The 27,868-nt window shown below is 40.0% G+C and overlaps 1 protein-coding gene across 26 annotated transcripts in view; it reads left to right on the top strand.

The window, feature by feature from the left end:
- The window catches only part of RIMS2 (regulating synaptic membrane exocytosis 2), a 737,938-nt gene that overhangs the window by 377,614 nt on the left and 332,456 nt on the right, over nucleotides 1-27,868 (top strand). For 14 of the 26 annotated variants that reach the window (XM_074943992.1, XM_074943971.1, XM_074943993.1 and 11 more), the window contains one exon: nucleotides 21,553-21,620. In XM_074943992.1, the coding sequence (XP_074800093.1) occupies nucleotides 21,553-21,620 (68 nt within the window). Of the gene's footprint in view, nucleotides 1-21,552; nucleotides 21,621-21,739; nucleotides 21,949-27,868 lie in introns of all 26 variants that reach the window. The other 12 variants (XM_074943965.1, XM_074943967.1, XM_074943973.1 and 9 more) reach the window with 1 other exon arrangement.

The raw sequence follows: 27,868 nt of genomic DNA, 5'->3' as shown, positions 1-27,868 counted from the left end.
GTTCTCAATTCCAGTTTTGGGGTGCAAAATATCACTGAGCTTGACTAGAATACGGGTAGAGGGGAAACCAGGTTTGATCAGTAAAACAACTAGCTGCTCTTCTGTCACATTGTAGGCGGGCTGTAATGTACAGATGGGAATTGATTCGAGATCAATTAATCACAGTCTGCTACTGTGTTCCTACAGTACTACTACTGTGTTGCTACAGTAGCAGACATCTTCATGTTAGGAGTGTCACCTTTCATGAGAATTGTTTCTCTAGGATTTCAGGGATAATTATATACAATGCCCTTATGAATTAATACTTTTTTAAGTAGTTCAACATTTTATTTTCACTGCTGATAGTAAGTCTGCTCTTTACCATTTACCTCTGCTCATGATTGTTTCATTATGTGGGTTGAAAAGGAATATTTGAACATCAAGTAATTTTATCTAAAAATTATGTAAAGAAAATAAATCAAATTATCAAAATTGATAACCGGGAGAAACAACAGTTAAATAGATGGAATTGTTAACTAACTGTTTCTCGTGTGACTAGTTAAGTGGAAACCAAAATAAAAAGATGGAATGATTGATACAGGCTGGTCATGAGACTATATCAATGGATGTGACTCCCACTGTTTTAGGGGTTCTTTTAATGCACTACATGATGCCTCAAAATCAACAACTGAATTTGACTTTGAAATAAAGAAAATGTTTATTCAAGTAACTACAATAACAAGAGAAAATCAATACACAAAATAATCAATAATGAGTATGCAAATGAATACAGTAAAGGTAAATAAATGAGTAATTCCCTACAGAAACTTAGGAGTAAATACTGACTTTTAAAACTCCCTATGCTTTAAAGCAAAGTGGGATTTATCTCACCCTTCCTTTTTTTGTTCAGGGAGTTTTCTGGTGTTGTGATGGTATCTGCTTGGTATCTGTGGTCTTCAGAAAGGCACCTTCTTTCCTAAGGCATCTTACATTTGCTACTTTGGACCTCTAAATTTCCAATACCTAGGTTCTTGTCTGTAAATGAAATTTAGATAAAAGAATCTCTGTCTTGGAAGAACAAAGTCACCTAACACGGCTTACATGAACAGAACAGAGTTTGGAACCTTAAGCCCTGAAATGAAGTCTTGATTTTTCAGGTTAAGCAAATCTGATGGCTTATTGGAGAGAGAATAATGAGAGAATAACGAGTTGTGATTTTGCAACACTTTTATGAGTTGTCTCTTCATTCAGTTGTACTGAGGGACTAGACTGATTCCAAAAAAGGAAGTTTTGATGCCTCTAACATCTTCCTGTTGGGCAGTCCAAGATTTTGGTATGTATGCAGATGTTGCAGGATGTAAATTTACCAACTGCATAGGCCAAAGTGTCATTGCACTAACAGAGTTGTTTAAAAGTCTTTTGGCTCAACTTTCTGTTGCTAGCTCCTGAGCTATTGAACAACAGGATAAAAGTTTTCACATGCTTTGTTATAAGTAGGTAATTATCTTCTGAAAGTTTTACTTAATTTCAAGGTTTAAAACTTTATTCTTCTTTCTTCTTACACTTAATTTGAGGAGAGTTCCTCTCTTCTTTCTCTTAAGAGTAGGGAGAGTTTTCCCTTATTTGATTCAAATGTTAAACAACTTCCAGTTCAATTGTAAAATCAATCTCTTAACTCCAAATAGTTGGAATATTCTATCTTATTTTAAGCATTGTCCTAGATGTTTCAAAACAGTAGTGACACAAGAGTGCTAATTCTTACTAACACCACATCCTAATATAACTTCACTCTTGCTACTCTTTGATCTTTATGTAAGCGGGGGAATAGTCCCGCTATTGTGGGGAACTTTCCTGGCTTCTGCACTACCCCAGTGAAGTGGGCTAGCGAAAGGATCTGAGTCCTCGCTCCCACTTCCTTTACCCAGTGGCCTCCCTACCCTTGAGGACTCCCCTTCCACTCTCCTGTCTGGCAGAGTCCTCGTAACCCCAACAAGACTGGGCCCAGGATTCCTGGGGGGCTCAACCCCCAACCCTGCTGTGGTCACCTAGGACAGGGGCTAGGGTGTCCTCACTCCGGGGTACTCTCTCTGCACTGGGCACTTCTCTGACCCACTGACCATTACATACAATTTGAAGCAAATGCAAGTTATTTAATCAACAATTAATTTTAAAAAGAATAAGGGGAAATGGGAAAGGTTAAAGGTAACACATCAACCTACTCTGTGGCAGGGAACATCACAAACAGTGTCTCTGGAATGTCAGGGCAATTCACAGTCTGTTCCTTGTAAGTCGCTGGCCTTCTTCTCAGGCTCTGGCTGTGCTGCAGGGATGCTGTGGGTTGGACACTCGCTCTGGTGGAGGCCACAGGCTCTAGGTGGCAGGGCCCTTCTTCCCAGCGTCGCCCCCGCCCTGTTGGGCTTACCAATCCCCCTTGGAGTCTGGCCTGCAGAGCCTCCTGGCTGAGGTGTCTCCCTGTGTTGGGCCCACTGCCCAGGGTCCCCCCTCGCTCTCCCCAGCTGCTCACGACACCCGGCTCCAGACTGCTCCAGCCCCAGCTCTAGCTCCAGCTCCACTCTGCCTTAGCTCCAGCTTCACTCTACCTCAGCACGGCTGCTGCTCTGCCTCCAGCTCCCTGGGCTGCTTCTCTGGCCCCTCTGGCTCTGGTTGCTACAGCTCTGCTCCCAGGACAGGTCTGCTCTGCAGGCTGCTTCTGTGACTCTGCTCCCAGCACTGACCTGCTTCATGGGCTGCTTTTCTGGCCCTTCTGGCTCTGGTTGCTGCAGCTCTCCTCCCAGGACAGGGTCTGCTCTCTCTGGGCTGCTTTTCTGGTCCCTCTGGATCTGGCACAGCTCTGCTCCCCAGCTCAGCTCAGGCCCCAGCTTTTTCCTTAGCTTGGCCCCACTCTGTCTGACCCAGGCAATTCCAGCTCACACAGAGGACGGGACCTCCCTGGCCTCCTGACTCCCTGATTAGCCTGCCCGCCCTTTCATTCAGGCTGATGTGGAGCATTGGCCTCTCCCCATTGTTCCTGGGGGCTGTCAGTCTTAGGGTCCTGATTCCCCATTGACCCTTCCCCCTTTTTAGTACTGGGAGCTAGCAACTAAAACACCCCCACTGAATGTTAGTTAGGGGGCAACAGTCCCCTCACATTTATACAACATTTCTAGATTTACTAATATATGAGCATACACAACAATTTTATACACCAACATCTTTAAGTGCTTTTAGTAAAAACATCATCTCATACGTAAATGAATTTATCCAAGTATATATTCCCACAAATACCTATTGTATTACAAAGAGCCTTTGTTTGAACACCTTGATTTTTAATAGAAATGTTATAAAATGTGTTTGGCTTTAAAGTTTTATTTGTTCTCTAGATGGCTAAAACATTGATTGTGCAATTTTCTGAATATTATGAATTAGAGACTGTTGTGAGATTACTTCTTAAATTAATGCATTCCTCTGCACATTGAGAAGATGTGCATTAATGGTTGTGATGAACCCGTAGTACCTAATTCATTCAAAGATAAGAAATTTTCCCCAAACAATTTTGAAGATGTTTATTTTAAATACACTCAGGTTTATGGTCTCATTTTCCTGGCTAAGCTTTAATTGTACAGCTTTTTTATGTGGGACCTTGGTCCTTTTAGCAAGGATATATTGCTTGCAATGACACAGAGAAAACAAATTGCAGAATCATTTGTGTAGGCTTCTGTGTCACGTATTAGGAAATTAATTGAAACATCTGTTTTGATATTAACTACAGTTTTAGACTTTTTGGTGTATTTTGTTTTAAGTCCAATTATTATTAACATTCTAGCTAATATGGGCTTATTCAAAGTGTTAAATAGAAATCTAAATGAAGAAAAGGAGGAAGAAGGGATAGAAGGAATGTGTGCGAAAGTTGAGAGGCCTTTGTTTATTTCTTCCCTTACAGCCATATATTTCCTCTTGAAGGTACAAGATAACATTTGTATAGTTAGAAAGGACTGTTAGCTCAGGATGCAGGAAAAAGAAAATGAGACCGTTTAAAATATCTCAGGGTTCAATTGAAGGTACCGTGGTCTGCAATCAGGCCTTTGTGAGAGTTTAATGCAAGTATATATGATTCAAGGGTGAGCTATTTCATTGTATCATTACCTTATAACTTCTAAGTAAAAATATCAAAATTTCATATTCAGGGGCCAAAAATCAGACCAGTTAGGCACCACAGCTCTAGTACAACTCTGTTATTAATATAATTCACAACCTGAATTCTTGGTTTTGCATCTGATGTCATATCTTATAAAGGAGACACAGTCCATTCCCTCACTCTGTGCTGATCCTCTCCCATCTGGGGCTTTTGACTTAAAGTTTCATTTACATTTAGGATGTACTGGTTCAGTGTGGTTTAGGATTTGTTTAACTAATTAGCACTGATTTTAACACACTACAAACTTGGAACTAGACAAATAGCCAAAAGGAGCCTACTGTACATTTGATGTGTATACTCAAGCCCTATTACTATTAATATGAGATGTGTGTGTGTTATAGAAAAGTAGGTCTTTAATGTTTATTTGCATTGGCTCTGTCTATTGTAATAGCTTATAATTCATTAATAGGAGAAAAAATTGCCATAGTTTAGCTACAGATGTGCATGTCAGTTTCAAACTAGGTGAATTTCACTTGCATCAGACTTCAACAGGCACAAATGACAAAAGGAACAACAGAAGCATAGTAGTACTAAGCACCGAGTTCTGGAAAAGGTAGTCTCGAGGTTTCCGTTAGCTTCTCCAGTTACACTGAGCATCTCAGAGTAAACAGTACAAATGGCTAGCTCAACTGTTGCTATTCAGAATTTTCCTAAAGCTAATTGTTTCTTCCTCAGTTTAATCAGGACTCCACAGTAGGCACAGAAAATTGCTAATAAATATGAGAAAGAGGAAAATAGGTGATATGCAACACACACGATCCATTCTCAGCCTCTCAGATCAAGTCTAACAGCTCTACAACCCTGTCGCACCCTCTACCGTAACTGACGATAAATATATCTCTGTAGTCAAAGAGTCTATGATGCAAGTATGCCCTTGGGGTCCAAAACAGCACTCTTTAATGAGTGCATTATTCTCCATCCTTTCCTGATGCCTGTATCTTCGCTGGTAGCCAAGGAGTTCATGCTGGCTAGAGTACAGCTGGTGAATCCGTTCTTTGTCAATTCCAAGTCTATAAAGACCCATCATTAAAATTTTATTTTTCAATTTTCAGATATTTCTTGGTACATATAGGAATCCAAATAACATAAAAATTAAAATTGCACAAAACATTCACTACATAACCTAACATATAAACAAACGTCTGAACAAACAGGTTAACTTTGCATCATGTCTTGTTGGTTAATATACTTTTTACCTTAGATCTTAGTTCCTCCAGTGCTACTGACACATCTGGCTATCCACTTCTTCCATTTATTACAGTCATTCTCTAATTGTGGTACTTCTTTCCAGGTGTTGCCAGCGCATTCAGTGTCCTCTGTCACTATCTTCTGCTAAAAGAATTTTTTTTTTTTGGCGGATACAGACTAACACAGCTGCTACTCTGAAACCTATTTTCTGCTAGTTCTTCCTTGGCCTTCCTTGCTTCCTCTTTCCTCCATTGCCTACTCAATGTAATGCTTGCTTAGCATGTCTCCAATCTTCCATACAGTGTACATGTCCCAACCACCTCAGGCTTCTTTCTTTGATGACATTTTCTAACATGTCCTGCTCTATCTGTTCCTTCCTCTCACATTTACTGTTTTCTTTCCATGAAATGTAAAATATCTTCCTCAGCCATTTTTGATGTGCAGCCTCTAATCTTTTTTTGTTAGCCATCATCTGCCACTGGCATAGTTCAGTATTATCAAGTAGGGGTGTCATAAATATAAAGGGAAGGGTAACCACCTTTCTGTCCACAGTGCTATAAAATCCCTCCTGGCCAGAGGCAAAACCCTTTCACCTGTAAAGGGTTAAGAAGCTAAGATAACCTCGCTGGCACCTGACCAAAATGACCAATGAGGAGACAAGATACTTTCAAAGCTGGGGGGAACAAAGGGTTCTCTCTGTCTGTGTGTTGTTTTTGCTGGGACCAGAGCAGGAATGCAGGTCAGAACTCCTGTAAAGTGTTAATAAGCAATCTAGTTAGATATGCTTTAGATTTCTTTTGTTTAATGGCTGGTAAAATAGCTGTGCTGAATGGAATGTATATTCCTGTTTTTGTGTCTTTTTGTAACTTAAGGTTTTGCCTAGAAGGATTCTCTATGTTTTGAATCTGATTACCCTGTAAGATATTTACCATCCTGATTTTACAGAAGTGATTCTTTTACTTTTTCTTTAATGAAAATTCTTCTTTTAAGAACCTGATTGTTTTTTCATTGTTCTTAAGATCCAAGGTTTGGGTCTGTATTCACCTGTACAAATTGGTGAGGATTTTTATCAAGCCTTCCCCAGGAAAGGGGGCATAGGGCTTGGGGCAATATTTTGGGGGAAGATGTCTCCAAGTGGGCTCTTTCCCTGTTCTTTGTTTAACACTCTTGGTGGTGGCAGCATAGGGTTCAAGGACAAGGCAAAGTTTGTACCTTGAGGAAGTTTTTAATCTAAGCTGGTAAGAATAAGTTTAGGGCGTCTTTCATGGAGGTCCCCACATCTGTACCCTAGAGTTCAGAGTGGGGAAGGAACCTTGACAAGGGGTGATAATCCCAAAGCAGAGAACCTCTCACTGAAAATGCTAGTGACCATCACCTGTGCAAGAGCAGATTAACCAGTCCCAGTTGTCATGACTGTGACTAGGCAGAGGTGTTTGTTCTGATAGCTAGCATCCAAACACACATGTAGAATTGCATGTGAAAGCAAACAGGAAGCCAGTGCAATCCATTGAACATTGGTGTGATGGGCTTCCTTTACCAATCCTAGTAAGTTGGGCTGCCACATTCTGCACCAACTGAAACCGCCAGGTGTCTGGGGTAGCCTCATGAAGAAAACTGTATGCATATATAACTGCAGGAAAGTTTGCATCTGATGGAAAGGGTTAATAGCTTCTGGCTGCCAAACCCACCAGGGAGTCACAACAATCCATCTGAATCTCTCTGTGGACTTTATAAATATTAGTTAGTTAATCTAGCCTTGCATCACCCCAGGGAGATAGGTAGGTGGGGTATACATAGTAATTTAACATTAATCATATATTCCCATTTCTCAAACATTTCAGATGTTTCTCACAAATTTGTATGCAAATCCATTTATGAAGTGGGGTTTTTCAGCCCTCAAGAAACTAGCTAATTCCAAGTAGATGACATCGGAGAACTTGTTAACTTTTAGGGGGGACGCTATGATGTATAGAAAGTAGCTGCTGAGATAAAGGCTGGATATGGGACTGAATCTTTGGTGGTCTTTCTCTCTACCAGACATGTTCTTTGGCTGCACTCCCGATATGACTCGTTTCCCACAGCTTGCAATTCCTGGTCCTTCTCTGGGCCGGGAAGTATTAAGGAGAGGCTGGAATTGCATTAGGTGAAGCCAAGGGCTGGGAAGAACTAGCATGGAAGCCAACCATGAGGAAACTGGGATGGTAGTATAGGTGGCAGGGAAGACGTGTGAGGCTGTGAGCCCAAATATGTGTGTGAGTTCCAGCTGCTAGATGGGGACAGAAGAGAAAAAGAGTGTGCTCAAGAGAGGAAGAAAAAAGGAGAAGGAGAAATCTGGGCCTCCTGCATGGGTTGGAGAAGAGAGAAAGAAAGGAAGTTGTCATAAATATAAAGGGAAGGGTAACCACCTTTCTGTATACAGAACTATAAAATCCCTCCTGGCCAGAGGCAAAACCCTTTCACCTGTAAAGGGTTAAGGAGCTAAGATAACCTCACTGGCACCTGACCAAAATGACCAATGAGGAGAAAAGATACTTTCAAAGCTGGAGTGTCGGGGTGGGGGGGAGGACAAAGGTCTGTCTGTCTGTGAGATGCTTTTGCTGGTACCAGGTCAGGAATGCTCTTCAGAAATTCTGTTAAGTTAGTAAGTAATCTATCTAGAAATGCATTAGATTTCCTTTTGTTAAATGGCTGGTAAAATAGGTTGTGCTGAATGGAATGTATATTCCTGTTTTTGGTGTCTTTTTGTAACTTAAGGTTTTGCCTAGAAGGATTCTCTATGTTTTGAATCTGATTACCCTGTAAGGTATTTACCATCCTGATTTTACAGAGGTGATTCTTTTACTTTTTCTTTAATTAAAATTTTTCTTTTAAGATCCTGATTGCTTTTTCATTGTTCTTAAGATCCAAGGGTTTGGGTCTGTGTTCACCTATGCAAATTGATGAGGATTTTTATCAAGCCTTCCCCAGAAAGGGGGTGTAGGGGTTGGGGGTATATTTTGGGGGAAGACGTCTCCAAGTGGGCTCTTTCCCTGTTCTTTGTTTAACACGCTTGGTGGTGGCAGCATAGGGTTCAAGGACAAGGCAAAGTTTGTACTGTTTTTAACCTAAGCTGGTAAGAATAAGCTTAGGGGGTCTTTCATGCAGGTCCCCACATCTGTACCCTAGAGGTCAGAGTGGGGAAGGAACCTTGACAGAAGTACTAAAGACAAATTGTCTTCCATACCTTAGTACTGAACACTAAATGTGTAGTTTCTGAGGAACTAGTGAACAGGAGCAGCAAACAGAGGAGTTTTGTGAGGGACTTTTCCATGTGAAGGAGGAGTGACTATGTGACTCCTTGAGATGGGTTTATTGTCTGTTAGTTTGTTGTGTGCTTGCTGTATGCCAGATTGACTGAAGTTTATAGTGTGGTCTGTTTGAGGGGGCCGCGCACTGAAAACATCTGCTCAATGTGCAGCGGCAGTCAAAAAAGCTAACAGAATGTCAGGAAGCATTAGGAAAGGGATAGATAATAGGATGGAAAATATCATAATGCCACTATATAAATTCATGGTATGCCCACACCTTGAATACTGTGTGCAGTTCTGATCACTCCATCTTAAAAAAGATATATTAGAATTGGAAAAGATACAGAGAAGGACAACAAAAATGTTAGAGGTACGAAACAGCTTCCATAGGAGAGATTAAAAAGAGTGGGACTGTTCATCTTGGAAAAGAATTGACTAAGGGAAGATATGATAGAGGTTTATAAAATCACGAGTGGAGAAAGTGAATAATGAACTGTTATTTATCCCTTCACAAAAGGAGAACCAAAGAAGTTCATAGAGAGCAGGTTTAAAACAAACAAAAGGACATACTTCTTCACACCATGCACAGTCAACCAGTGGAACTCATTGCCAGGGGATGTTGTGAAGGCCAAAAGTATAACTGGGTTAAAAAAGAACTAGAGAAGTTCATGGAGGATAGGTTCATCAATGCCTTTTAGCCCAGATGTTCAGGGATATACCCCATGCTGTGCTGTGGGTGTCCCTAAGCCTCTGACTGCCAGATGCTGGGACTGGACTACAGGGAATGGATCACTCGATAATTGCACTGTTCTATTCATTTTCTATGAAGCATCTGGCATTGACAACTGTCAGAAGACAGGATACTGGCTAGGTGGAACATTGGCCTGATCGAGTATGGCCATTCTTATGTTCTCCTACTGTGCCTAAAATTTCAGCAGATTTCCATTTAATATTTTAGTCTAGACAAGTCATTTGAAAATACAGTATATATAAATCAATCACAAAAAAACTTGCAGTTGAACCAAATATCAAGTGTACAGGGTAACTTGGTTACCTCATACATAATGCCTGATTGCCTCCCATGCCTTTCTGACACTAACTGCTTTTTCTCTTAAAATGAAAAGCAAACAAACATAAAACCATACGCAATTATTATTTCTTTCTGTAAGATACTCCCTTATTGTCCTTACTTTGAAGAAGCCCTCCTTTTTTTAACTCCAGCCCATTGGCTCAAATAACTATCAACATTCAATTGTGAGTGGACATTCAGTCACCCAAAATGTGGTTGCCATATTGATGTGCTTTCCCTCCTTCCCTTTCTCTAATAAAGGCTTTTATCAAAATGTACAAGATTGATGGATTGAGTCTGGTTGTGGGAATGTGTATGTAAATGTATTTCCTACTGTTTAAGCCCTCCTGGGGAAGCACACTTGAGAAAGTAGTTTCATTAGGCTGTGTTTGAACTCTGAACAATGATGCTGAGAATCCCTAATTGACAGAGAGAGCATGGCTAATGTGAACATTCAGGTTGAAACCCTTTTACTGTACTGGAGGGTCATCCTTTATATTAAGGTTGAGCTAAATGAGTAGTGTGTGGAAACATTTGGCTTGAGGATAAACTAAGGAGCTCATTTTCTTATAATATTTCTTCCTCAAGCAACCACCTATTCTTTTTAAATTAATAAAGATTATCAAATGTAAATCAAGGGATTTTTTTAATTCTTACTGTGACATGAAAAATCCAGCAGAAAACAGAACTTGGAAGTCATAGGTACTGCTGGGTAACCTTTTCATAGACATTTAAACCGTTAGTTAACTTCTCTAGCTTAGGCCTCTGTTGATATATCATCTTTCTCTAATACAGTGACACAATCTAGAGCTACCCTAGCTCAGAGTTTGCCCGTGTTTTCATTATAAACCTTGTTTTTCAGGGGCTTCTAACAACCATAAAATATTCTTCTTGACAGAAACTTGGCAGTAAATTTTGAGCTTGAGAGAAAACCCATAATTTGTTTGTCTTTTGCTATATTTGATTTAACTTGGTTTGATCATTTTTGATTTGTAGAAGGGCAAACAAGAAAAAGAAGAATTAAAAAAGCTTTGCCAGGTCAGATAGACCTCAATCCTATTTCCCAGAAGTCACTGGAAGTTTTGTCACTGGCTTCAGTGAAAGCAGCTATTGACCCTATTTTTATTTGCACTCCCATAGTTTAAAAACAGCCTCATATGAAAAGGTAACAATAGGTAAAGTGTATTTGTTCATTATGGCTGAGATTTTCATAGGAGCCTGCTTAAAAGGGAGTTGAGTGCCTAACTTCCTCAGGCAACGTCCCAGTCTGTACAGACTATTTGATTTTGGGCGCTTAACTGCTGTTCCTTAAGATTTTAGCAGGAATATACTCTATACTATGCTTGTAGTATAGTATCCGTGTATTCTGGTTAAGCGTAGTACGTGGTGTGTGTAGACATTAAAGATTATAGTTTTTCAACATTGTGGAGGAATGGATCCTCTGCAGCCTTTCAACTTAATTGCTTGAGGATTTTGGGGTCTCTTCAGGATTTGGAGACCATACCCCACTATTCTTCATAGCCTACTTATGCTCTGTTCCCCTTAGAGAGAAGCATACATTGAAAATGTATGAGGTGAACTTGTAGAGAAACACTTGTGGAATGACAGTGAGAAAAATCAAGAGACAGTACTTCTGGGTAGAGCGCTGACTGGAAAGAGACTTGGATCTGTGAGCAGAAAAACTGTCTCCTGCTGGTTGATTCCTACTCTGTTCAGGAAAGCAAGACTTCATGTACATTCTTTGTATGTAAATAGGATTGCTTCAAATAAATACCTGATTCCATTCTAATCAATTTCTCCTTCTAATGGAAACAACCCACAAGTACTCCAGAGTTGGCTAACCAGTTGTGCTAAAAGGGTAACACTATATCAGTCATTAATTAATGCCTCACTTGAAGGTATTCAGATACCACAGTCTGGGTATGATATACACATCTCAATAGAATAGAATATATTGTGGAAATAGCTAATAATTATAATACCTCACTGTTGAAAGGTCATTTTGATACAAATCTGCTCTTATAGAAGACCATTAAAATGTATAGCATTCTGTGAGAGGAAACTAAACAAGAGTTTTTTCACCAAGTGAAATATTTTTTTTTCTCAATGGTACAGACTGTTAATGGGCAAACCAGAAAAAGATTGGAGTGTGGTTTGGATAAGAACATTGTGAAAATGAGATGCATCTCCTAGGAGGCTATTCCAGTGGCAAACATTGTACAATCAAACTTTAAAACAAAAAAAATTGGAAGCCGATCTGAACCACATGACCAGAGCACTTTCTTTTGAGACTTTCACTACTTTTAGCTTCCTGTTGGGGTGGAAATGTTGTAAAAAATTTTTTTTTGCTATTCTAGCAACTCCAGTTCTGGCCAAAACTCAGAGTGGAAAAATATAACATGGGGAAAAATACACGGAAACAATTTATAACCTCCAAAACTATTTGGTTTGGTTTCCACTGAAAAGAACATAGGATAATTCATAGGTTTGCTTATTTTTTCCAAACTGATTTGTCCATGCCAAGTTTCTTCTGCTCTTCTTCTACTGGCATTATTAGGAACTGAACTTGCATATCAATGAGATGATTAACCTCCTCCCCCATTCCTAACCCTGAACTTATTTAGTTACAGTTTGAATATTACGATAATGATACTAACTAACATTGTATTGTCCTTGATAATATACTGGTTGATTTTGGGAATTAGTATGGAAAGCTTGCTATACATTTTTACATAACAAATAGTTGGTAAAGAAGCATATAATGTATCTGATAGCCTGACACTTTTACCTGACTCATTTCTGCTGGGTACTATACTTAGCCATGAAATGCACTTACAGTATTCTCAGTAATAAAGAGCCTGCTGTTAGGATAGAGAAGTTTCTGAGCAAAGACCAGTAATGGTGCTCTCCACTAGTCAGAATTGACAATTGAACATATTTTGTCTTAATATACAAAGATTTGCGATATACAAGTTTTATCTGTAGGAAGCAAAGAATTATATATTTTCATGCATTATTCTTAATTTCAAGATTCACACATTATAAACCCACTCAAGATTTTAATGTTTAATGCTTAGTCATTTCGTTGAAGTTATTCATTGCATCTCAAAATACTACTGATGTACAAGGCAATAAATGTCTCCCATGACAATGGGCAATTATTCTCTTCGTGGGCAGGCCATTTGTCCACTTGTAAGCCATACAGTCCTGTTTTGGTAAGATTTTTCCTTGTACACAGTACCAGACATGGTTTTGTCTGGTATCAGAGCACTCTGCTTTGCCCCCACTGTCCTGATCTCACATACGTGGTGTGTGTGCGACATCATGGCAGCGGGGGGGGGGAGGGGCACGCTCTGCAAAATGGCGTCCTCTGTGCAGCATGGCCTCACATGTACTGTGTGTGCAAGGTCATGCCAGTGAGGTGGGATTGAGGTTGGTGTCATGCTGTTCTGGCAGTACCTGCCATGTCTGGTATTCTGGGGATGCATTAATGACCACCTGATCGCTGTGTAGTCTCCCAGGGGATATTATTGGTTTATATGTTTTAATAAATAATAATTGTGCTCTATTTCATTAACTTGCATAGTGTTTAGGGTATTTGTTTGGATGCATCATATTGCACTGGTAAGGGCAAAATATGGATGACCTAAATGGTCTTTTTCATGGAAAAGGTCAATTTCTATGATAATTTTTTCAGAACCTAATTTAGAGCTTTATATTTTAAATGAAAGGAGAGCATGAAGGAACAGAGCATATGTAATGGACAGAACAATCTTTGGCTTTCCTGGAATTGTTGCTTGCTGCAATGAAAAAATAAAAATATTTTCTTAACGGGGTATATAGAAATAAATTTTGAAATGTGTAGTTTCAGCTGTGATTTCCATTGACTTTACTGGGAGACTAATGGATAAAACCCTGCTCAACTCTGGGAAGACTGAACCATATTCTTTGCTGATTTTACACCCAATGTAATCTCACTGATTTTAGTGGAAGTACACGTGGTAGAAATCAGTGCCAATTTAGGCATATCTGTGCTTACATCTTACAAAATCCGGTCTTCTAAAATAAAAATAAAGTATGCATGTTCAAATAAGATATCATAAATGAGCACCAGGTTTTTCTGATTATACTAAAACATTTGAGTAAAATCTTTGATTTTCTCTTTTGCCATTTTTGTAGCTGTTCTTAATCCTTCTATACAGGATTTAAGTTTGGTGTTTTTTAGGCCTACTACACTTGAGTGCTTTTCATGATAATTGTGGAGTCTTCAAAGCTATATATACACAAGTAGTTGAGGCTCCGTCAATAATAACTTCTGGTTTCAGGTGTTCAAAAGTTGACTGTAAAAAGTTCTTTCAAGTTTAAAAGGAAATAAAATTCTTTTTACAAGTACAAAAGGTCATATAGCTAAACATCCTGAGTTGTTTTGGTTTTACCCTGAAAATGGGCAAATATAGGCTGTAAAAGCAGTATTATCTTGTATTATTTTGTGTTTGTGTTCTGGCTACTTCAGGATTGCCTGTATAATCACCACAAATGATACCTTTAGTATGAGTATGAGTATTCAAAGTGCAGGGGGGATTTTTTGAGCTGTGAGAAGTCAGAGGTATACTTATAAAAGCATGAGGATGACACTCTGCTCTAGAACACTCCACAGGGGTCTTACATTCAAAAGTTTGTGTGCGTGTGTAAACTGTTGGTTTTGGTGGAGCTAGGAAGAAGACCCAACAGCTCTGCCTCTTGGTTCTTCTTCAGGCTGCATCTTTTGGGGCGTATTCATAAACCAAAGCCAGGATTCGGTGCCTAGAATTTTAAAACCACACTTTGGCCAAAAGTATCAAACCTCAGTGTTTAATGTTAGATACCATACCTAAATCTATGTTTAGGCATCTAAATGAAAGTGGACTGGTTTTCTGAGGTGCTGAGTAGCTGCAGCTCCCTTTGGAGCCCTTTGGAACTACAGGTGCTTAGAGCCTTTGAAAACAAGGCCAGTTTTATTTGAATGCTTACATCCGCATTGAGGTGTCTAAATGTAAGCAACTAAATTAGAAAAATTTGACCAGAATCTAGATATGGGGCACAGCAGTTATATAGATGACACAAATAATAATTGTTTTGAAAATTATACTTTATTATGCCTTTAGTTCATGTACTAAAGAGTCTTAAGTCATGGAATTGAGAATCATGGAATACATTTCCCTTTCATATAGAAATTCTCTTTTGACCTGTGTCTAAACAGGGATTTACAAGATAGATCATATCGCTACAAGGGAGTCTCGCCATTTATTAAGGAAAATAAAAATTAATTTCTAGAGAGCCCTAAATATATATTTATATGGTATGGGTGAAATTCTCCACTGGTCACTGATGGCATAACTCTGCTCCCATTGAAGCCTCATCAGGAGGGTGCAAATGTAATGCTTTAGAAAATTCCACCGTATGTGGCTACTCAGGAAATAATTTATGTATAATACAGTGGATGCTCTTATGAAAATTCCTTTTTCCCATTAAAATATTTACAGTTTTAGCTGTATTCCCATTTGTAGGAATACCAGAAATATTGGAAATATCGTATTTAACGGTAATAAATTAAAAGGAAACATTTTAGGTAATTTAAAACTTAACTACTTTACGTGAACATAGAATCATAGAAATGTAAGGCTGGAAGGGAGCTCAAGAGGTTATCAAATCCAGCCTTCTGTGCTATGGCAGGACCAGGTAGACCTAGACCACCTCTGACAGGTGTTTGTCCATCCTATTTTTAAAAACCTCCAATGATGGGGATTACACTATCTTTCTTAGAAGGTTATTCCAGATCTTAACTACCCTTATAGTTGGAAAGTTTTTTCTAATATCTAACCTGGCTGCAGATTAAGCCCATTACTTCTTGTCTTACCATCAGTGGACACGGAGAACAATTAATCACCGTCCTCTTTATAACAACTTTTTACATATTGTGGCAAATTGCTGGCATGATTATGATGGGTCCTGCACTTTCTCTTTTTTTTTGGGGGGGGAGGGAAGAGGGGATTCAGGGCGCAGTTTCCTGCCCCTGAACTAGGGTATCTACTGTCCCACTAGTAACCCAGAGAAGGGTAGTGGAGAGGGAGGGACCCCGGCCCGCCCTCTACTCCGGGTCCCAGCCCAGGGGCCCTAGGGATGGTGGCAAACCACTTGAACTAGTGCTTCCTTCCCCTGGGCTACTTCCCTCTCCTGCTCTTCAGCTTGTGGGGCTTCCTGCCCTCTCTCTGCGCAAGCCGGGTGTCTCTTTACCTAGGGTCTTGGTCTCCTAGCCAGCCATGGCACTTCTCCAAACTGCTCTCTGCTTCTGCTCCAACTCCTTCCCCTGGCTGATTGAAGCAGGGGGGTTTTATCAGGTGACTGGCTTCAGGTGCTTTTAATTAATCTATAGAAACCTTTCTTCCCTCTACAGGGAATAAGGCTTGTCCTCATCCTGGGACTTACATCTCTCTCCTATATCACTCTCCTGCTGCCTTCTGGCCATGCTGTATCGCAATATTTGAAGACTGTTATCAGGTCACCTGCTGAGTCTTCTTTTCTCATGACTTAGTGTGTTCAGTTTATTTACCCTTTCCTCTTAAATCAGATTTTCTAAACCTTTTATCATTTTTATTGCTCTCCTCTGGACTCACTCCAATTTGTGTACATCTTTCCTAAAATGTGGCACCCAGAATTGGACACAGTACTTCAGCTGAGACCTCACTAGTGCCAAATGGAGGAGGACTGTTGCCTCCTGGGTCTTATATACAACACCCCTGTTAAGATACCCCAAAATGACATTAGCCTTTTTCGCAGCTGTGTCGCATTGTTTCAGCAGTACTATAATCTCACCAGTTTTTCCCCATTTTGTAGTTGTACATTTGATTTTTCCTTCCTAAGTGAAATGCTTTGCATTTATCTTTATTGAATTTCATCTTGTTGAATTCAGACCAATTCTCCAATTTGTCAAGGTCATTTTGAATTCTAATCCTGCTCTCCAAGGTGCTTGCAATTCCCCTCCTCCCCCAGCTTGGTGTCATCTGCAGATTTTATAAGCATACTCTCCACTCCATTATTCAAGTCATTAATTAAAATATTGAACAGTACTGGACCCAGAACTGACCCCTGCGGGACCTCACTAGATACATCCTCCCAGTTTGTCAGCGAACCATTGAAAACTATTCTTTGAATATGATCTTTCAACCAGTTGTGTACCCACCTTATCGTAATTTAATCTAGACCACATTTCCCTAGTTTGTTTATAAGAATGTCACTGGGAACTGAGTTGAAAATCTTACTAAAATCAAGGTATATCACGTCTACTGCTTCCCCCCGTCCACTAGACTAGTAACCCTGTCAAAGAAGGAAATTAGGTTCATTTGGCATGACTGTTCTTGACAAATCCATGTTGGTTATTCCTTATAATCCTATTATCCTCCAGATTCTCTACAAATTGCTTAATAATTTGTTCCAGTATCTTTCCAGGTATTGAAGTCAGGCTGACTGGTCTATGATTCCCCAAGTTGTCTTTGTTCCCCTTTATAAAGACAGGTACTATGTTTGCTCTTCTCCAATCTTTTGGGACGTCACCCATCCTCCAGGAATTCTCAAAGATAGTTGATAAAGGTTGTGGTAATGCTTCAACTAGTTCGTTAAGTACCCTAGGATGAATTTCATTGGGTCCCACTGACTTGAATACATCTAACTTATCTAAATCTTCTTTAACCTGTTCTTTCACTATTTTGGCTTGCATTCCTTCCCTCTTGTTGTTAACAATAATTGTGTTGAGTATCTGGTCACCATTGACCTTTTTAGTGAAGACTGAAGCAAAATAGACATTAAACACCCCAGCTTTATTGATGTAATCAGTTATTAGCTCTCCTTCCTCACCAAGTAGAGGACCTACGTCTACATCTTTCTCTGTTAAAAGAAACTCTTCTTATTGTCTTTTGTGTGCCTTGCTAAGTGTAACTCATTTTATGCCTTTGCCTTTCTGATTTTATTCCTATGTGCTTGACCTGCTATTTTGTACTCCATAGCAATTTGTCCATGTTTCCACTTTTTGGTGGCTTCTTTTTGATTTTCAGGTCATTAAAGAGCTGTTGCTGGAGCCATAGTGGTCTTTTACTATTCTTCCTATGATAGATGACCATGGCTTTGAAGAAGTCCTTTCATAGTAGGGTCTAATCCTGTTTTCAGTGAAATCAAGCAAAACTCCTATTGATTTGAATGACAGCAGGTTCAGACCTTTAAATAATAAATATTTAGAATATGTAAACTTCTAGATACTTTCATGAGATTTCAGAGTGGTAGCTGTGTTCGTCTGTATCAGCAAAAAATATGAGGAGTACTTGTGGCACCGAAGAGACTAACAAATTTATTTGCGCATATGCTTTCGTGGGCTAAAACCCACTTCGTTGGATGCATGCAGTGGAAAATACAGTAGGAAGATATATATATACATATATACACAGAGAACATGAAAAAATGGGTGTTGCCATACCCACTATAATGAGAGTGATCAGTTAAGGTGAGCTATTATCAGCAGGAGAAAAAAAAACCTTTTGTAGTGATAATCAGGATGGCCCATTTCAACAGTTGACAAGAAGGTGTGAATAACAGTAGGGGAAAAAATAAGCATGGGGAAATAGTTTTACTTTGTGTAATGATCCATCCACTCCCAGTCTTTATTCAAGCCTAATTTAATGGTGACCAGTTTGCAAATTAATTCCAATTCAGCAGTTCCCCGTTGGAGTCTGTTTTCGAAGGGTTTTTTTGTTGTAGTATTGCCACTCACATATTTAGTAGTCCTGTTGCTCTAAGGGCAGTTTAACTCTGACTTTAACCATGGGTCCAACATTAGTATCTCCACAATGTACATGTTAAACAGAGCTTAGCTGGACTTTCAAATTCCAGTTAAGTCTGTAAGGTTGTCAGTTATATCCGAATTTCCCACCCCCCAACTCCCCCCAGTCTTTCTTATTTGTAATCTGAGCAGATATGATTGGGAATCATTGAGTATCTTAAATATGACCAGAAATACAAGAAGAACTGATTAAGACTTTTTTTCAGAGAACCTCAGAATAATGGGGGATCTTATACACTATATGGACTATATAATGTATAGACGGAGTTAAGGAAAGATTTTCATATTTTCCCCCTGAATTTTGTCCCATTGGGATCTTAAAACCAAGCCTTTGTTAAGGCTTATTTCAGTGCCATTTTTATGTATACATAAAGAGGTTTATTTTAATTTGAAGACGTTTGCAGGGCTAAGGGATTGATACTGAAGAGTGTACATACATTTCAAGCTTTCTGTTTTTCATGCAGTGCTTATTGTATATTAGGGAGTCACACATTTCATAGCTTGTGTGGGCTGAGCTTGTTGCACATGCAAGATGCTCCTTGCATTCCTCCATTCCACTATATGAGCTTCCTGTGTGCCAGCTTCTGATCCCCTCCTTTTCAAGGTCTCTCTACCAGTCCCCATAATCTTTTATCTTCCAGATTCTTTGTGTATCCCTCTCCAACTCCCATAACAAGTTCTCCCATTCTTTCCCTAAAGCAGCTGCATTGTATGTACCTCCTTTTCCATTTCTCCCCATGTCCTCTATTCCCCTCCGTGACAAGAACTCTGTCTTCCCCATTCCTTCCTTCTGCCATACCAGCATCTCCCATTGCCCCCCAATGCCAGGAGTGGTATGTGCCCTCCTCCCCTTTTCTTCCATGGCCCCCATTCCACCCTTTTCCCCATACCAGTATCCTCCAATCCCCTCACCAGGGGTTCTGTTCCCCCTCCCCCACAAACAATTCCACTGCATACCAGGGTACCCCACTCTCCACCCCGTCACAGGGGCTACTTACAATCCTATATCCCCCATATCAGGACCCTCCATTCTTCTCCCCTACCTGGGATTCTGTGTGCTCCCTTTTCTCCCTCCATCTGTTGCAGCATCCCCTATTCTCCCCCCTTTATATCAGGCTCCCCCATTTTCCCCGCACATTCCATGGGCTGTGGGGCCCCTATGCTCTTCTTTTCCTTTTCTTCCACCATTATTCTTCCTTCTGTCTCGGAGAGAAGTCTTTCAACATGCCAATATGTTATACTATTGGAAGGATAAGCGGAGATGAACAGTGGAATTGTTTTGTTGAAAGGCAGAATGGATACTATCTACCAGTTCTGTGATCCATAGACAATTGCAGTGGTGCTAGAGGCTTTTGCTGCTCTAAAGAGATGTCTGGGGCTCCATTTGTCTCCCATTTTCGGTTTTCTGATTTCACTAAAATCAATAGAGTTTTGACCATTGATGCCTACATCATTCTCTGAAATTTTGGAATTGATAGGATGCATTGTTCAAAAGTTATCATGTTACAGATAGAGAAATGCCACTGAGTAAAGTGAAAGGGCTTTGTAAGCTCAGCTAATAGCCCCACTGAGAGTTAAACCCGATCACCCTGCAAAACCATGAATAAGCTTTGTGTAGGGTAGTTAGTTCTGTGGGATCTGTATCTGTGCATCCCATATGCAATATGTTTTGGTCAGTGGATCAGAGTGATATCAGACTCACTAGTCATACTCTACCCTGTCACCTGATGTGAACTATCCCAAACTTCTCTGAGCTGTTTCAATAGCACACATTGACCCCCCCACAGAGCAATGGTTTGAAGTACAAGGCAGATACAGGCGAGGTGTCTCAGGGGCCTGTACCATGGATTACAGAACCACATGGGTTCTGTTGCCTATTGGACCCTACACTTGCAGTTAGATGCAGGAGGCAGGAGTTGGTCTTGAATAAGAAAATAAAGATAAAATAAAAATTTTCACATATAGTAACATGACATTTATGGTTCTAAAGTACAAGGAAAATGTTATAAGGCCAAAAGACTTAGGTATATTCTACAATTTACAGAACCTAGATAAATGGGAAAATATTTATATAGCACATAGTCATGTATTATCACTCATTTTTATTGACAATAGCATTAATCCTTTGGAACAACTGTTCAAAAGTATGAGTATCTCTCAGTTTATCTAAGAAGTCAACTTTCTGGTATAAAAATTACATTTATATTGTATGAAAATATTTTAAAAGTTTGTTATGTATCAAAATACAGTCCATTGATTCCATGTTTTGAGATAACAATACAATAGCAATAATTTTGCCTGCATTAATTCATGAATGTTAAATTTTTCTATGAATTTTATGCAAAATTAATATCAATCAATTCTGAGTATTTTGTACCTTTTATTTTTCTTAATGATTTATAATCTCTTGACAGGTGTTTCAACATTCTGAAGCTTATTACAATAAAGTGAGATATAGAATTGCACTGTTTAGATGTTTTGTTATAGCTATTAGAGAAAAATCATTATTTTGATCTGAAAAAGGCAAGAAGGTCTTTCCAACCAGACAAACCCATTATTAGGTCAATATTGACAAAGCTGATGCAAGTTACACTTACTGTCGTCAGCGTCCAGAAAGTTTCAAATGTGTACACATTAAGTTGTCGCATCTTTTTGTGATATTTGTAGGTATTTTCATAAGAATTTCAAAGAACTGTTAATGGTATTGAATCTGTCTTTATATGTTACATATATTGAATATGTATATACACACACACACACACACACAAACGTGCAGTTTTCCACATTCCATGTGTTCCATTGTTTTAGAGTCTCAGCTTTCTCTTGAAACCATTGTAGCCAGTGTTACAGACAAAGGTTATGAATCAGGCAGGATAACCACAATTTTTTAAAAGTTTATTATATCTGTGTCTGTCCTTTCTTTCGCTTTTCCTTTACTTGCACTATCTTGTCTGTCTGATTCTCACAGGAGACATGGATTACAACTGGGTGGACCATACGTCTTGGCATAGCAGTGAGGCATCCCCAATGTCTTTGGTGAGACATGTGGAGCCTTACCATTCAGTTTACTTTATCATTTCACTTTTCCTTTGTTTTATTTACACCTTTGCACGTTTTCTTTTTTGTATCCCTTTTTTTTTATCCCACACTTATAGGGGACAGTCAAAGGGGAAAAAGAAAAACTAGTGAGCAGGCAGTTTTGTCGGATTCTAACACCTTATCTGAGAGACACAAGAAAATGGTGTGCTTTGGTGGCCACTCTTTGGAAGAGGACTTGGAATGGTCTGAGCCTCAAGTTAAAGACTCTGGGGTAGATACGTGTAGTAGCACAACTCTAAATGAAGAGCATAGCCATAGCGAGAAGGTACTGAGATTGTGGAGCCTGCATTTTAAACTTCTCATTTGGTCTTCGTTTGCTCTGTGTCACTCATTAAAACAGTGCGTTTAATAAAAAGACAGGGAGTTTTTAGAGACAATGTAGTATTTCTTAAGGTGCAGAAAAGAAAAACAAAACCAAAAATTCCTGCTTGCTTTGTCACTTTACTATTTGGTAGCACAAGAAAAAAATATTCAGGCACAAAGGAATGTTTGGTCTTATGGTCGCATGATAGTACTTGGTGATGTTACCTTCAATTATAAAGTTATTAACAATGAGGATTCTGTTGGATTGGCTTATATGATTTCCTGCATATGTGCTCCTGGGGCTAAAATAAAATTAATAGTTTAAATTCCAGGTAAAAAAGGGAGAAAAATTGGTCCATTTGCACAGAAAAGTTGTTTTTCTTTTTTCCCTTTCACTGTCATGTTTGTTCTTTTGTTTTGTTGTCATGCCATTTTTGTGGAGTATTGTGTAGTATTAGAGTCTTTGCCATCTGCTTTGATATTTGTTAGTATTGCCTTTCGTTTGGTGGGGATTGTGATAAATCTTTTTAGAGTTATTAGATGTAACGGGAGAGGAGATGTCCTGTGCCAGTTAATTTTGCATGGAGAGGAGCATGAAACTAGTGTATAGTTGTGAAAAAGTACTATGATTACACCAAATAAATGATAAGTTTATTTAGAGTTTTATTCAGCATGTTATAATAATATAAAGTAATAATATGTATGAGTGTGTCTATGTGTGTGTGTGTGTGTGTGTACACACACAGACACACACTGTAGTGGGATGATGGAATATTCAAACGTAGCTGTTCTGAATATGTTTAATACGTATGAACTATTATAAACGATAATGTTATGTCAATAAATACATCAGAATGGGGAGTTACTACTTTATACCTTTACATTTAATTTGTCCTTTTGATAATTTTGGAGCACTGAGAGAATGTAAAGGTGTCCGAAAGGCTTTACATATTCAGAGAGGAAAACTGAGATGGTTAAAATGGTGGAAAAGAGAATAAGTTTGAGTCTCAATATATCAGGTTTCAGTTTTGATTTCTACAGTAGAACCTCAGAGTTACGAACACCAGAGTTAGGAACTGACCGGTCAACCACACACCTAATTTGGAACCGGAAGTATGCAATCAAACAGAAGCAGAGACACTGAAAAAAAAAAATCAAATACAGTACAGTACTGTGTTAAACAGGAATTACTAAAAAAAAATAAAGGGAAAATTTAAAATTTTTTTGACAAGGCAAGGAAACTGTTTCTGTGCTTGTTTCATTTAAATTAAGAGGGTTAAAAGCAGAATTTTCTTCTGCATAGTAAAGTTTCAAAGCTGTATTAAATTAATGTTCAAAGCTGTAAACTATTGAAAGTACAACTATAACGTTTTATTCAGAGTTATGAACATTTCAGAGTTATGAGCAACCTCATTCCCAAGGAGTTTGTAACTCTGAGGTTCTGCTGTACTTCCTATTCAGCATCAGGATTATTGTGTTAGACTTCAACATCCATTTTTGTTTCAACTCAAATGTAATGATCACATATATCATGTATATCTAAATATCTGTACTTTTCTACCGTGTACAAAAGAGACAAGGTGGGTGAAGAAATATCTTCCACTTCTGTTATTGGAAGGGACAAGCTTCACACAACTCTTCTTCAGGTCTGGAGAATGAAACTAGAGTTTCCAAGCTAAATACAAGGTGGGACAGATTGTTAAGTATAAGGGTTCAGACAAGTTGTAGGAGACCACTTAAAATGAAATGGGCAATTAGAATCTCTGCACTTGTAGGACAAGGGAGGGTTAGTAGGCATCAGGATGTGTTGCAAATTGTTGTAATGGGCCATAAAACCAGTGTCTCTGTTAAGTCCATGGTTTTTAGTGTCCAGCAGACTTATGAATTTAAGTTTCCAGGCTTGCCTTTTGAAGGTGTTATGCAGGTTTCCATGGAGGATGAGGACTGAGAGGTCATATGTAGAATGATCACTTAGTGAAAAGTGTTGACCCACTGGTGGTAGGGTGTTTTTCTCTTTTATTATTTTCCTGTTTGAGTTTATTTCATAGTGTAGTGATTGTCTGGTTTTGTTACCCAGGATTTTCAGAACCCAAAACAGAGGTAACTTTACTGTTTCTCTCCAGGGAATGTCAGGAATAAATCATTGTGGGCACAGCTCATCCATCTGATAAATAATTGGCACAAAGGAGTACTTTCACCTAATCTTTTATAGCTAACTTCAAACAAAGCACATAACCTACAGTGACTCCTAGTAGGTCACCTATTTTCCTAATTTCAGCACAGCTACTCATTATCTCTTATCATTTGTAGTCATAACAACAATGTGTCAAGACACTTAAAACCAATGTTGCTATTCACTGACTCTCTTCCATACTTATAATCTGTTAACTTTCTGTCCCATCCTCCCATTGTGATAGCAAAGCTGCAAACATGCAGCTGTGTGGCCTTGCCTCTCAGGGCCTAAGATTTTTCTAGCTATGTGATGTTTGGTTTTCAGCTGGTAGTAGATGAATATACAGAATTGCTCACTGCAGTACTGTCCCATCTGGGGTACATGCAAGAATGACAAATTCTTGGGTAACACTCCCCTCTTTGCAGGTTGTATATCTTTAATATGAAGATCTGCACACACATACACAATGAGTTCAATCGGTTACTAAAGAGGCCCAGCATAGGCTCAAAACTCTTGACCGAGACTGAGCAATAATCTTCCTGCTGGCACTCTCAATTTTCACCCCTGATTCTGCCTCATTATAGACCAGACCCCGTGTAGGTTCCCTCGGGGGATACCCAGGGTTTGCAAAAGCATGGGCTTTGAATTTATCTTCCTTTGAATCCAGCATGTCAGCACCAGGAACAAAACAACCAACACCATTTGAAACACCAAAATCACCACAATTGGTAAAGCCAGATTAAAAATCCCTGTTGCCGTGGGGGACCATCCCAACAATGTCTCCCACCATTTGTGTTCTGAGTTTTTGCTAACCCTGTTTACATGTTTAATTTCATGGGTAGAATGATGGACCGTGACCATAACCAAGACCATACATGCCTCTTGTTTAGCAGCATGTAAATAATTCCTCAAAAGGGGATGTTGAAGCAATATCTGTAAAAGCAGTTCATTCCAATGGGTGCAGTTATTACATTTGAATACGTGTATTTCATTTTTAATTGGCTGTATTTCAACTCAGGCACTTGAAATTTAAAATCATATCCTTCAATAACTAGAACATGGCAAAATCATCTATTCTCATGGGGACCATGAGATACATGATGCACATATTTAATGATAAGAACTGGGCACTAACTTCTAAGACATATACAATTATCACCCATATACATAATCACAGATTCATTTACAAATGGATTAACAGCATAATGACATTTTCCCTCTATTACTTCTAAACATATATTCTGTGGCTGCTAGGTATTTGTGGTGAATTCATATGCAATGCCAGGTTCTTCTAAGCAGACTCCCAATTGTACTTTCTTCAACCCTTGGGCCTCTTCTGTACCCATACCCTATGATCCAAGGGCTCTATCACTATCTGATTAGCATTAAGACTCACTTTATCTCTGCTTCTGACACTAGTAAAACAATAATCGCTCAAGATCTTTTATCATATGCAAAATTTACCATTTTCCAATAGGATTGTAAATCCCTCTCAATCTGGATGGAATTTTTCCTAATAATGCTCCTAATTTCCAATGGGAGTATCCCTCACATACCGTCTCAAACCATGTCCTTTACCGCATCACTAATTCACATCTCCATTTGCATGCATGCCAGGGCTAAGGAAACATTACTCTGGAGGGTACCAACAGCCTGCAAGAGGCGGAGATGATCTTTTTCTTGGGATTGCTCCCATTCCTCTAATAACTGCGCCACCCTATTCTGTATGGAGTTTAGCTGATCAAAGGATACCCTCAGAGATGTTACTAAATCCTTTAGGTGTTGCCCCACTGAATTCATTTTATTCACAACCTCTTCCTCCTTTATACTATTAAGAACCCCTACCCCTGTGCCAAATGCTTCCAGTATGTCCCTTTTTACTCATTCCTTGCATGGTCTGGGGACATCATGAAGATTAATCCAATTTTTCCAGCCCTCATATAATGGCTGGACAAACTTTCCAAAATGGGGTTCTATTGTTGAGATATTTGCTAAAATGAGGTTCACAATAACCTTATTCAGGGTGTGGGTTGGTTTAATCACCAATTGTTTCTTTACATTGCTTTGAACCACATATGCTCTGATCAAATTAATTACAGGTAATTCCAGAATTCACATTTCTATACCTTTTACTCCATGGGGTCCCTGAAGGAGCCATTTTCCTGTCATATTGGGCTTCAAATTAATATCCATTTTATCACGGCACCATTTAGCTTCAATATCCAAACATCCTTTCTTCTTCGAGTGATTGCTCATGTCAATTCCAAATAGGTGTGAGCGTACCACATGCACAGCAGCTGGAAAGATCCCTTAGCAGCACCATTTGGGTCGATCCAGGTACCCCCTGGAGTCATGCCTTCATGGCATGGGGCCCTGTGATGGTTAGCTGGAATGCTTGTTATCTCTAGCTTCAGCAAGCCTTCTCTGTCTCTTAGCAGATTTTTCCTGTAAATAGTTAGTTTGATATAGTTAGTCTTAGTAGTTGTTAGTTAGTTATCTCTCTCTAGAAGTTTGTCTGGGGGTACTCCCCATCCTCCCCTTCTCCCCCCTTACCGGGGCATGCCTTGGTCCCCGGGGTTTAAACCCTGTGCAGCCTGTGGCACGTCTGTGCCCAGAAGTGACCACACTTCCTCCTTGAAGTGTTTGGGGGAAGCCCACCAGGATTTCGCCCTAGGACTCAGAAGGAGCTTGACCAGCGCCTCAAAATCCTTCTGATGGAAGCTGCCCTCCATCCCCACTTGGACCCAGGGTCAGCTGAGCCGATGCCGAGCACCTCTACATCACTGTGCAGTGCTCCAGCATCATTGCAGCATGAGTCGGCACCAGCAAAATTTCCCACATAGGGGCCCTGTGCAGGGCAGTGGGTGGCACTGTTCACAATCCCTGGTTCCCTACAAGAAGAGGAGACTCAAAAGGGGTTGCTTACCCACGCCCAGACTGGCGCAGGAGGAGTCCACCGTTGTGAGACCCATGTTGGGCCACGTAAGCTTGGCATGGCTGTCTAGGGTTCCGTCAACTCCTGCCCCACCATGGGACCAATTGAGTCTGGGCCCCCAGCACTCCCCTTTCCAGGAAGGTTGCGACCACCTGCAGTTGCCTTCCATGCCAGAGATGTTCAAGGCTGCCAGGGACCTCATAGCCTTCATGGTGCCGTCTTCCCCTCCTAGGTGCAACAGGACACCGAGCTCCATCTCACAGGTGCCTGTGAAACCCTCGATGCCATCAAGGGGCAAGCTGGAAATGGTATCATGCTGATCACCATTCCCTTGGCACCGGTTACCAGTACCTTCCACCAGCGGATGGATAGGAGAGCCACACCGGTCCCCAAGTTCCCGGCACCGCTCCCCGGCACCAGTGGGCACTGCCCCTCTGTGGTCATCCTACAGTGAGTCCTCCCAGTCAGAGTCGGAATCCTATAGTTGAGGTGAAGCGGGTGGTCCAGGTCCAGCAGACACAGGCAACAGTTCTATCCAGCACTGTGGCCTGGACAATGGCAGGCTCCAGCCCAGTGGCCTTTCTGGATCCCTGGGCGTTCCATCAGAGTCAGGGCCAAAACCAAGAGTCCCATTTGCAGAGGTCGGCGTCGGTGGCCTTGACATCAAATGTGCCTCTGGCACCTCACCCGGGTCAGGACAGATCGCACCACACTGCACTGGCACCGACTGCACCGGCACCAACTGCACCGGCCGCACTGGCAATGGTCACACCA

Source organism: Natator depressus, chromosome 2 (genome assembly GCF_965152275.1).
Source record: "Natator depressus isolate rNatDep1 chromosome 2, rNatDep2.hap1, whole genome shotgun sequence".
Classification (NCBI taxonomy): Eukaryota; Metazoa; Chordata; order Testudines; family Cheloniidae; genus Natator; species Natator depressus.
This window is presented reverse-complemented; position numbering and strand designations above follow the sequence as displayed.